The following is a 12,465-nucleotide window of genomic DNA, read 5'->3' on the forward strand; positions in this document are numbered from 1 at the left end:
GTCAGGCAGACTTGCCTAATAGCCGTTTTGGGCCCCACAAGCGTCCAGTTTTCCTGTTAATTCTCCTTTGCTTGCAGCCAGAGGCCTTTTAGAATCCAGGCTCTGTGTACGGTGTTACAGGGAATAGTAAATGTTTGTAGGGGTTTGAAAATTAGGGTTTGGAATTAAGTCCTAATTTCCTTTAGGTTTCAGATTTGGGTGGTTAAATACATTTCCCACCAGGAGGGGAGGCCCAGGGGAAAAGGTCAGGAGGGCATGGGCTCTGCCTCCCCGTCCACGTCCTGCAGAGGTGTGTTGACTGAAAAAAGATGCGCAACCTGAAAGTTGAGAATTATGTTTCACTTGGTGGCTTTACTGAGGACTACAGCCCAGGAAGGCAGCCTCTCAGATAGCTCTGAGGGACTGTTCCAAAGAGATAAGCAAGGAGCCAGGATATACAGGAGTTTTTTGCTGGGGAAAAAAGCAAAACTTGCAGTGAGGCACAGAAGATTATTGCCAGATCACCAAAGATAACCCCAGACATCTCAAGTTAATGCTTTTAGAGCTTTTCTGTGTATGGGAAGATGCAAGTGTCTGTGCTGATTGAAATGATTCCTTAGATGTGCATTTACCTGTCTAGGGCCAGTATCCTGTTTTTCTCCATCCTGAATCCCCTCAGGGCGCACCAGAGGGTTGGACGGAGTGGCTGGATGGCTTGATGGTGGGCAGCGTTCCTTGTTTACTGGAATGGCAGGCAGCACTTTTTTGTCCACAGGTGGAAGGGAGCCCAGTATGAGGAGGAAGAAGGGGCAGGAGGCCAGTCACATGAGGAAAAATATTTCCTGATGCACCCTCACGCCTGCCGGTTCATTTACTCTAAGTCTTTACCCTGGAATGAACAGGTTTCATTCTTTCTAGAAGTTCCCTTGACAGCAGTTGTTTTTAAAGTAGAAGAAATTGAGTGGTGGTCAAAGTTTGTGAGGAGAACACACAAATATGTATTGATATTTACTTAGATGAGTGCCAGCTGCTGTAACAAACTTGAAATATCATGGCTCAGACACAGTGGAAGTTTATGTCCACACTCTGCCCTGTTCTTTCCATCTGTGGCTCTGTCAGATTGCAACCTGCGGACTCTGGGCTCCTTTGCATCAAGCCAAAGAGGGGAAGGAGCCTGAAGGCGCTGGGCGTGGGAGGTTTTCTGGCTGTAGGCACACTTGAGGTGGTACGCATCACTCCACTCACAGTTTATTGTCTGGAACTGTCCCGTGGCCACACCTACCTGTGAAGGAGGCTGGGAAATGGGACCAGTTCCTGGGGTAACGAGAAAATGGGTTTGGTGAAGAGCTAGGAGCCTCAACCACTGCGCCACCAGGGAAGCCCTGGGGTCGTTTTTCTTGATTCCCCTTCTTCATGAGAATTAGATGCCTGGAGTCCATGAATTGAATGCTGCGTCATTCTCTTGCTTACATGGTAGTTCTCACCGCCTGCAACATAAACTCCAAACTACTTGACTGTAAGGGGCATTCTGGATCCAGCCGCTGCCCACCTCTCAGGCCTCCAGCTCCGCCCTGTGCTACAGCCACAGACCCAACAAAATGTTACTCAGCGTTCTCTGGGCGCTTCCCTGGCTGTACAGTGGATAAGACTCCGCGCTCCCAACGCAGGGGGTGTGGGTTCGAGCCCTGCTCAGGGAACCAAGATCCCGCATGCCGTGCAGCGCAGCCAAAGAGAAAAAAAAAGGAAGTTCTCTGAACCGACCGTGCCTTACCCCTGCACCTTTGCCCGCTCTGCTCCCTCTGCCTGGCAAACTCCTGTTGTGCTTTAGGGTTCCGCTTAAGTGACACCCCCTCTGGGAAGCCTTCTCTGATCACCCTACCCCCTTCCAGAGCCCTCAGACAGCACCCACACCTTCTGCAGGCCCCCCTTTTGCGACAGCAACCACAGCCTCTTCACGAGATTCTGGAAGGCAGGGGCTGCATCTTATTCATTCTCTTTTCCTAGCCAGTGCAGGCACTGAGTGGATGTTCAGTATATAACCTTAAGGGATGGAGGGGTAGACTGCAAGTCTAAAACAGTAATAAAGAGATCTGGAGTACTTAACTTTTAAAATCTAAATATTTTCCTTTTCGGCTACATTACTGTTCTAGAATTTGGGAGAAGACCCTCCCCCCCCCGGCAACAGTTTGGTCTCCCTTGTCAGGTCACCCATCAAAGTAGGTTTCAGACTGCACGTTTGGCGTCCACACCTGGGGTGTCTGCGAAACTGGCATGTTCTTCTCAGAGGTTTTTGTTTTTTGTTTTTGACAATAAACCTTTTTTACCTATGTTCTCTTAAAGCTTCTCTTTGTTTAAAAATACACAGGAAAGGGCTTCCCTGGTGGCTCAGTGGTTGAGAGTCCTCCTGCCGACGCAGGGGACACGGGTTCATGCCCCGGTCCGGGAGGATCCCACATGCTGCAGAGCGGCTGGGCCCGTGAGCCATGGCCGCTGGGCCTGTGCATCCGGAGCCTGTGCTCCGCAACGGGAGAGGCCACAGCAGTGAGAGGCCCGCGTACCGCAAAAAAAAAAAAAAAAACAAAAACGTAGGAAAAATTTGTGCTTTTTATGTTCATCATTCTGTTTTTGTCCTTTCCACTTTTACACCTACTACTAATTTTCCTTTTTACTGTTATCTCCTTACAGACTTTCTATGAAATTTAAACATAAAAATGGGTTTTGGGGCTTCCCTGGTGGCACAGTGGTTGAGAGTCCGCCTGCCGATGCAGGGGACATGGGTTCATGCCCTGGTCCGGGAAGATCCCACATGCTGCGGAGTGGCTGGGCCCGTGAGCCATGGCCGCTGAGCCTGCGCGTCCGGAGCCTGTGCTCCGCAACGGGAGAGGCCACAGCAGTGACAGGCCCGTGTACCGCAAAAAAAAAAGGGTTTTGTTTCTACAGCTTGGCATCCTGCTTTTTTACTTATAGAAAACATCTTCTCACATGATTAAAAATTAATTGTTCATACAGTTATGACTATCTTTATGGTATTCCGTCCAGTGAATCATTTACTTCTCCAACAATAAGGAAATCGTTTTTGTTCCTGCTTTTTGATGATAAAATTACCTGTGTGCACCTCAGTGTGCATTGTGTGCATTTCAGATGATTCCCCGGGACAGACGCCCAGAGTGCTTCTTGCTTCCTGACTGCGGTCCTGACCCCGGTCAGCTCTGATCTGCCTTCTCCTGAGGTGATGACGGCAAACCTCTGGGAGTCCTCTGTCCTTGGTGCAAGTTTACTGCAGTGAAAGTCCAGCCTCTGTTTTATGAATGAGGAAACTCTCAACGAGAGCTGATGGACTGTTAGAATTGCTCGTAGCTCTGGCCTCAGGTTACTGTAAATTGAAGTTTAGGAGGATTTGTCCTTCCAGGTCGTTCGGTCTACAGAATGCAGAGATGCCTTTGGTTTCCTCCTCTGCTTCTCCTGGGCCCTTGCTCTGGCTCATGGGACTGAATGCTCTGAGCCCAGCATTGCTGGTTCACACTGCCCTGCCTTTACCTGAGATTCTCTCTTCCCCTCCGCTCTGTGTCCCCTTGGCCGATTTCTGCACAGCCTTACAGCCCAGCATAGCTGACACCTCTTCTGTGAAGCCTTCCCAGCGTGGCCAGGGCAGAGGCAGCCTCCTCCTGGCATGCTGCTCTCTGTTCCTACAGCCTCGCTTAGTCTAGTTTTGTTCTGTGTCTTGCTCTTACTGTGAGCCTCTCAGGGACAGGGCCTGGGTCTTTGTCATCCCTGATGCCCAACTGATGTCCAGTCAATGTTCTTGACTGGCCCTGGAACATTAGAACATGGCTTGGTTCTGTTCAGTTGCACAGTATGGACTCTTGTCCCTGGAGCCGCATGTAAGAGACTGGTTTGTTTAATGCCCACGGGCAGGGCCTGCTTCGTGTACGCTCTGGGCTAAGCGTTTTCCACATGAGAAAAGATAGGGATCTGCTGGGTTCCAGAAAATCCAGGGGACAAGGCCTGGATATGCTGCAGTGGAGGGAGAGGGCACACCAGGTGAACTCCAGAGCTACCTGACCAGGTAGCCTGGTCAGTGGAAACAGAGGAGACTGGAAGATACTAGAAAAGTTTACATTGTAAGGCAGGTGTTCACAGTTTGGTTTTACTTTAGTGAGTAGAATTGTTGGAATAGTTTAAAGCAAAATCTAAAAGTAATTCACTCTTCATGGAAACTGCTGGAAAGGAGTTAATCTTAAATTTGTATGTGTAGATTAAAGCATCAATTAAAGAAACGAGATAGAATGGGAAGGGAACATTTATTAGCTAAGGAGCAAAGTTCTCAGCCTTTGCAGCACAATAGAATTGTTCGGGAAACTTAAAAAACAAACAAACAAAAAGTGTCCAGGCCCTGCCCTCAGAGATCAGTTTTAATTGGTTTGGGGTGAGAGCTGGGCATTAGGATTTTTGCAAAAGCTCCCTAGGTGATTCTAGTTTGCAGCCAGGATTGAGAACCACCAGGGGAAAATACTGGTGGCTTAAGTCCAAATCCAAGCCTTTCGGTTTATTGCGTGACCTTAGGCAAGGTTATGTCTCTGAATTTCCTCGTGTTGAAAGTCACACGTAAGCCCGTCGGGGATGGGGACCTGTGTCTCTGGTCGTTATTGATTGTATTCCCTGAACTTGTCACAGCTTCGGACATGATCAGTGCTCAATGTGTACTTGTCGAATGAAAAGAATAACATGTATGACGCAGGTCAAGATGAAATTAGATGAGATGCTTGGCCCTGTGTAATGAATGAATGCTTTTAGTGTTACTGATAAGCACACATGACAGTCACAAACCAGGTAACTGAGTGGTGGTGCCTCTGCTCCACTGAGAAAACTGAGAGGTTCATTTCTTACCCAAAGTCAGGCAGCTTGTTGTGAAGCTGGGATCTGAGGCCACATCTGCTTGACGCTGAGTCCTGTGTTTGCTCTTTCCGCCGCAGGGCAGATCTTATTCGTTACGTTCCCTAAAATGGAAAGAACACGGCCATTTCATCCCTTCTCTCAACTTGTCGCTGCGGTCCCCAGACCACTTATGATTTGTGATGCTTACAGACTATTACTAGCAACTCTGCTTTTCCTCTCTTCTTTAGTATTCCGTTGGAGATTAAGAATAAATTTGTATTTTTTTCCTTAGCAACGTTCTGTACTACATTACATAGGCATTTTCACCCTGCCTTCTCTTTCTCTTCTTGTAAAAACCTAAGCTGGTGTTAGAGAAGGCATCTCTATTTAATTTTTCCTTCCTGTATTTAGATGTTGGGAGCGTTCAAAGGAGATTTCAAGGAGGTCGTGACGCAGGAGAACAGTGGGTTTTGTTTTGCACTCTGACTTATCAGTGAGAGGCGCACAGGCGGGAGTGCGTTTCAGGGTTAGTTAATGAATTACCTGTTAATGCAGCAAATCCAGCAGGTTTTTTTAAAAAAATTAATTAATTAATTAATTTATGGCTGTGTTGGGTCTTTGTTTCTGTGCGATGGCTTTCTCTAGTTGTGGCAAGCGGGGTCCACTCTTCATCGAGGTGCGCGGGCCTCTCACTATCGCGGCCTCTCTTGTTGCGGAGCACAAGCTCCAGATGCGCAGGCTCAGCAGTTGTGGCTCACGGGCCTAGTTGCTCCGCGGCATGTAGGAACTTCCCAGACCAGGGCTCAAACCCATGTCCCCTGCATTGGCAGGCAGATTCTCAACCACTGCGCCACCAGGGAAGCCCAATCCAGCAGGTTTTATGCCAGGCCTTGGGGGTACAAAGACCAAGAAGGACCCCTCCCCACGTAGTGGGAGGTGATGCATAAATAAATAACATACAGTCCCCAGCTCTCTGTCAGACATCAATGTAAAATCAACGTAAAAGTGCTCTTGGGGGCACAGAGGAGGGACTCGGGAGGAAGGAGGCCCATCAGCCCGGAAGGCTCCAGAGGAGAGTGGCTGGAGCTGTTAGTGTTTGTTGAACATGGACAATGTGAGCCCTCTCTTATGTGTCCTGGAGAGTATCCCCAGTGCCCCCAGTCACACCCCTTCCTGGTCGGCACCTCACTCCCCAGGGGCAACCATTGTTTTGACTTCCATCTCCCTGGATGAGTTCTGCTTTTTTTGGATGTCAGGTAAATGGAGTCATACAGCATATACTTTTTTTTTTAACATCTTTATTGGAGCATAATTGCTTTACAATGGTGTGTCAGTTTCTGCTTTATAACAAAGTGAATCAGCTAAACATATACATATATCCCCATATCTCTTCCCGCTTGCGTCTCCCTCCCTCTCACCCTCCCTATCCCACCCCTCTAGGTGGTCACAAAGCACCGAGCTGATCTCCCTGTGCTATGCGGCTGCTTCCCACTAGCTAGCTATTTTACATTTGGTAGTGTATATATGTCCATGCCACTCTCTCACTTCGTCCCAGCTTACCCTTCCCCCTCCCCGTGTCCTCAAGTACATTCTCTACGTCTGCGTCTTTATCCCTGTCCTGCCCTTAGGTTCTTTAGAACCATGTATTTTTTTTTTTTTAGATTCCATATATACGTGTTAGCATGCAGTATTTGTTTTTCTCTTTCTGACTTACTTCACTCTGTATGACAGTCTCTAGGTCCCAGCATATACGTTTGCATCTGGCTGTCTTTGCTCAACGAGCTTCACCCAGGTGGTCATTGTGTGGCAGCAGTATTTGTTTTCTTTCATTCTGTATCATTTTCAGTTGAACAAATCTATCTCTTTATGTTCTCCTTGGATGGATGTTTGATTTGTTCCGCTTCTGACCTCTGGGGAGAATGCTAATCATAATGTCTTTTGGTGCACATGTACCTCAGGTGGGATTGCTGGGTCTGCTTCAGTGGACACTGCTGAGTGGTTTTCCAGTGTGGTCGTACCAGTCTGTACTTGGACTAGCAATTTTCAATTTTCTGTTTCTTTTCTTTTTGCCATTCTGATAATAGGGTAAGGGTATTTGGTTTTAATTTACATTTCTCTGATGACTAATAATTTGCTGTACTTTTTTATATCATATTGACGATGTGGCACCTTCCTTTGTGACCTGCCTGTCTGGGGTTGTCTTACTGATTTGTAGGTATACTTTCTGTATTCAGGAGGCGAGTCCTTTGTGAGACATATGTATTGCAATATCTTCTCCTGCACTATGGCTTACCTTTTTATTCTCTTAATGTTTTAAACTTTTGTTTTCTTAACTAACAAAAGTTCTTAATGGTAATGAATTCTGCTTTATAGAATTTTTCTTTTTATGGTTAGTGCCTTTTGTGTTCTGTTTAAGAAATTCTGTGTTATCTTCTAGAAGCTTTGTTTTGTCATTACAGACTAGATCCGTGATCTGTCGGAATTAATTTTCTGTTATAGTGTGAGGTAGTGAGTGGTTGATGTTCATTTATTGTAAAGATTGTCCATCCCACTGAGCCTTTGAAATAAATCAGGTGACTGTATATGTTCCATCATCTACTTGTCCTCTCACTAATGTTCTTTTAATTATTATTACTATATAATAAGTCTTAATATCTATAGAGTAAGTCCTCCTACTTTGTTCTTCTTTAACATTGTTTTGGTTATTCTAGGTCCTTTTCATTTCCATGTAAATTTTAAAATCAATTTGGCAATTACCACAAAAAATCTGCTGTGGTTTTGTTTGGGATTACATTGAATCTGTTGGTCATTTTTTACTATATGAAGACATCTGATCTCTGAATATGTTATGTCCTTCCATTTATTTAGGTTTTTAAAAATTTCTCCACGGTACTTTATAGTTTTTTTTAATGTAAAGGTCCTGTGTTTCTTTCATTAAATTTATTCCAGGATATTTGTTATTTTTTGATGGTTTTTAAAATGTCATTTTATAAACGTTAGTTGGAAGTGGAGTTAATTTTTGTGTGTAGACCTTGAATCCCATGATCTTGCTAAATTCAGGTGTTCTGATAGTTTATGGATTCTTTGGGGTTTTCTCTGTAGAAAATCATGCTGTCTGTGGATGAGTTTTGTTTCTTTCCAATTCTTATACCTTTTATTTAGTTTTCTTGCCTTATTGCATGACTAGGAACTCCCATACAGTGCTAAATTGAAGTGGTGCTGGTCTCTGGGAAAGTTTTCACCATTTCCTCATTAAGTGTGATTTTTGCGGTAAGATACCTTTTATCAGATATCTTAGTTTATAATAAATATTTTTACCAGATTAATAAGGAAGTTCCCTTTTATTCCTAGTTTTATGATTTAAAAAAATCATGAATATGTTGCATTTATCAAATGCTTTTTTCCTGCATCTATTGATGGTTATATGTGTTTTCCCCTTTACTTTATGTGGTGAATAACATATTTTTCTAATGTTAAGTAAGCTAACTTTGCATTCTTAGAATAATCCCAACTTGTTCTTGATAGATCATCCTTTATATCTGTTATTGGATTTGATTTGCTAATATTTTGTGTTTTTAAAAAATTTTTCTGTATTCATAAGAGTGTAGCCTGTAATTTTCCTTTCTTATAATGTCCTTGACAAGTTTTGGTATCAAGATTATGCTGACCTTATAAAACGGGTTGAGGAATGTTCTTTCTTCTGTTTTCTCAAAGAGTTTCTGTAAGATTTTTCTCTGGTGGTTAAACGAACTGACCAGTGTGTTAAAACTCATAGACCTGTACACCAAAAAGTCAGTTTTATTGTATATGAATTTTAAAAAATAATTAAAAGCTTCATGGGAATTTAAAAAAGTGTACACACACGTGCGTGCACACACACGTGTGCGTGTGCGCGCGCACACACACACACACACACACACACACACACACTCCGTGTCAAATGATCCTTGAAGGAGCATCAGAAAGTCCTGTTTTTTTTCTTGGTGACTAATACCTATAAATGTATCCATTGAGTGACCTAATAAATTTGCTTTGGGGAGGGGGTGTGTGGGGATTAAAAGGTTTGTTCTCTGGAAGAGTGTGTGTGTTTCTTCCTTAAACGTTTGGAAGAATTCACCAGTGAGACCATCTGGACCTGAGTTTTCTCTGTGAGTTTTAAAATTAAGGATATTTTTGGAAATTTTTTGCTGAGGTATTAATTATAAAACATGAATACCGCAGGTTGAGGAAAAATTTGGAAGCATGTAGGGACATGAAGCTGTAGTTTCTCCTGTAGTGAAGGAGAAAAGAAAGCATCCCGAGAAAGACCGAAGATGAAGCCGAAGAAAGGGGGCCGTGTGTTGGGGGTGGCTGACTCCTCTGTTGTTGTGGTCACTTTGTCAGTGATTACTCTGCGCTCACCCTGAGCTGCTGATGTGCCAGGCCGAAGAAGGTCGGTTTGACTCCTTGGGCAGTGAGGCATTTGACCAGAAGTTTTAAGTAGGACAGCAGGAATTTTAAGCATATAAACATCGTCCAGAACAGTGCGCTTCTCGAACTTGAGCAGCATCAGAGCCACCTGGAGGGCTCGTTAAACAGAGGTTGCTGGGCCCTACCCCAGAGTTTCTGATTCAGTAGGTCTGGATGGGGCTCAAGAATTGGTATTTCTAGCCAGCTCCCAGGTAATGCTGCCTCTGGTCCAGACACCCCACTTTGGGGTCCCCCGCACTGTTAGAGTATGTTCGTTAGTGTCAGCTGCCCTGGGGCAGGACTTCTGTCGGTTTTGTTCACTGGTCTCAGGGCCTGGCACTGGCTATGTGCTCAGTACCACTCTTGTGCCCTCTTATCTCCCATATTTGATTGTCTCTCTTTTCTTTTTAGTTGCCAACGTTTGATTTTTTTTAAAAAGCAATACAGATATTTGTAATGTAGAAGTAAAATTTCCCTCTTTGGTCCTCACCGCCTCCTCTTGCCAGAGATGTCCATCTAATGACTGTCTCCAGTCAGACTTTTTTTTGTGTAGTTTCAAACGTTGCAGACACGCCGACAGATTTTTTTTTTTTTTTTTAAAGGGACGGTGGAGCCGATTATTAGAAAGAGGACCCTGGCCAAGGCGCCTGGAGGATTGTATTACCATGGGCTAATTGTTGACATAATTGAACGATGCTTGCCCCAAGGGCCAGCCAACCTATAGTATCTTCTTGTGGATTTAGAATAGATCAGTTCCATAGACCTTGAAGTTGTTAGTTAGATCTTGTCCTTTAAAATTTTTGAACCCTACTTGAAGTCATGGCCGGAGAATCCCGTAGTGATGGTTCTAATGCAGGTATTTGGACAGAGGTTTATGTGACCATGTTTGTGACTCACCTAAATACTTGGTTGCTTCTTCACAAAGTGCAGGGCCTGGCCCAAAGGAGTAGCTCCAAGTGGTTCCAGATACATTTTGCCTTGCCTCTTGGTCAGCAGTGGCCGTGGGTTTGGTGGTCGTTCGCCTATCCTGGCGTGGTGTGGCTCTGGGTCTCGGCAGGGTGCTGAGATGCGGGAGCAGAGCTGTGCTGGGGCCCAGGAACCTGGTCACTCAGCTTTGCTTCCCAGACTCCCCGCACCCTCCCTCCCTGTGATTAGTTAGGAGTCAGAGCCTACCCGCACTGCCTGCCTTTCCAGCTGGTCCGCTCCGCCCTGCATGCCTCAGTCTTCCAGACGGTGTGGTGTGGAGCAGGGCTCGGAAGGGCGCCCATAGTGTTTCCTGGGACTGTGGCTCCAGCTGGGCAGGAATGTTTCCAGGGGAGGGTCAGCGCCTCTGTGGCTGGCCGTGCAGACCCGGGTGCTTACTGTAGACGTGATGGCCTGCTCCCCTGCGCTCCTGTTAATGGACAGGTTTGTGGTTGCGGTCTTGCCTTTCTTGCTTTTGTAATTGGAGACTTAACTGGAGCAAGGTTTCTACCACGTTAGGGAGGATTTAACATGATTTAGCCTGCCCACCCCACCATGGGGCAGAGTTGTTTCTTTGGATATTCCTCAGTTTAAAATGGGTCTGATCCAGCAAGGGTCTGCTGTGTGTGTGTGCCCGAGTTCTCGGGCCTGTGTTTACATCCGTGCTCACTGCCCGCGCCCCCCTCCCTTGTGTGTTATCCCTGTTTTTAGGGGATTAAATGTTTAGCGTCAGATGCTACTTGGGTAACATTTTCTGAAAGAGGAGAGACTCCGGGTACTTTTAGTTGTGTGTGGAACTAGGAATTTTTGGCACAATGATTTTGATCGCAGTAATAACGCCTCCGTGTCTTTCTTACTCACTTCCTATTTCCCACAGGGGAGGGAGAATTTTATCACACAGGAGGTTTGCTTTGCAGAATGCTGTTTTATCTTTGGTGTTTCTGTGGCAGTTGAAGTGAGCTAGCCTCTTCCCCTTGCGTTTTCAGAGCGGAGTCAGGCGCAGCGTAAGTATATGTGGCAGTGGAGCATGTCAGTTTTTGAGGGGTGGACGTCTGGAAAAAATACCTATGAGGTGGAACTTCAGTGCAATCAGTGGAGATTTTTCCCTTCTCTGCCTCAGATGAGCGTCACGATTGATACGTCCCTTGAGCAAATTGCTTAACCTCACCAAGCCCGTGTCCTGTCTGTGTGGTAGTAACTATAATACCTTTCTTGTAGGGTTGTTTCACACGTAAGATACACTAGAAGTGCTTGGTGCAGGACCAGTGCCTGACAGGTGATCTGTGATGCAGGAAGTGGTGGAGAAGATACCCATCTGGGCCAGGGAGTTCTCGGGGCAGCTGGTGTTTCTGCTTGTTTCTGATTGCTTTGGAAGCAGGATTTACTAACGGTTTGTTAATGAGACAGGAGGGGAGGGCAAGAAGCCCCAAGTAATTTCTGAATTACAAACGGGAGTTCAAGCGTACGTTGTCTTGAAGGAGGAGGACTTTAGAGGTTTATTTCTTAGGACTCTGAGAAGTTTTGAGAAACCCCTGAGGAGTGCCGCTGGCTTGTGGAACCTGCTCCACCAGGTCAGGGAGGATTGCGTCCTTCCATCCCAGCTGTCCTCTGTCTTCTGGGACAGCCCTGACTCCACACCTGCCAGGGAGTGGCCTCGCTCCGTGCCGTTTAGCTGTGTCTCTCTGGGCAGGACTCCTCAACCTCTCCGAAACCTAGCTTCTCCTATTTTAAATGGGCGGGGATAATTCTCATGTAATCTTTATGAAAATTCCCTGAAAAAAGCATACATTCAGTAAGTTTGAGTCTTTTCCTATATGCCAGGAACTGTTCCAGACACTAGAGGCACCACAGTAAATAGAAGAGACAGCATTCACCCTCGTGGACTTCACGTTTTGGTGACAGAAGACAAAATCACAGGTCAATAGTATCTAGGAATGTACTTGAGTGCCTGCTGGAGGGCCCACACTGCTATCAGCGCACTCACAGCACCTCGATGTTCGCGAGCACAGGGACCCAGGTCTAACACCTCATAATCTTGTCAGCGAGCATTTTGCCTCTCACTGCTGTGGCCTCTCCCGTCGCGGAGCACAGGCTCCGGACGCGCAGGCTCAGCGGCCATGGCTCACGGGCCCAGCCGCTCCGCGGCATGTGGGATCCCCCCGGACCGGGGCACGAACCCGCGTCCCCTGCATCGGCAGG

At 46.1% G+C, this 12,465-nt stretch overlaps 1 protein-coding gene across 5 annotated transcripts in view; it reads left to right on the forward strand.

The window, feature by feature from the left end:
• TBC1D14 (TBC1 domain family member 14) overlaps nucleotides 1-12,465 on the forward strand; it is a 103,953-nt gene that overhangs the window by 27,371 nt on the left and 64,117 nt on the right. Inside the window, exon 1 of one of the 5 annotated variants that reach the window (XM_027103768.1) lies at nucleotides 10,558-10,710. The exons of the other annotated variants lie outside the window; for them this stretch is intronic. Within the exon in view, the coding sequence (XP_026959569.1) occupies nucleotides 10,676-10,710 (35 nt within the window). The 5' untranslated portion in view covers nucleotides 10,558-10,675. Of the gene's footprint in view, nucleotides 1-10,557; nucleotides 10,711-12,465 lie in introns of those variants that run through there. 5 annotated transcript variants of the gene reach the window in all.

Source organism: Aethalodelphis obliquidens, unplaced genomic scaffold (genome assembly GCF_003676395.1).
Source record: "Aethalodelphis obliquidens isolate GAN/ISIS:26980383/991018 unplaced genomic scaffold, ASM367639v1 scaffold6, whole genome shotgun sequence".
NCBI classification, from domain to species: domain Eukaryota; kingdom Metazoa; phylum Chordata; class Mammalia; order Artiodactyla; family Delphinidae; genus Aethalodelphis; species Aethalodelphis obliquidens.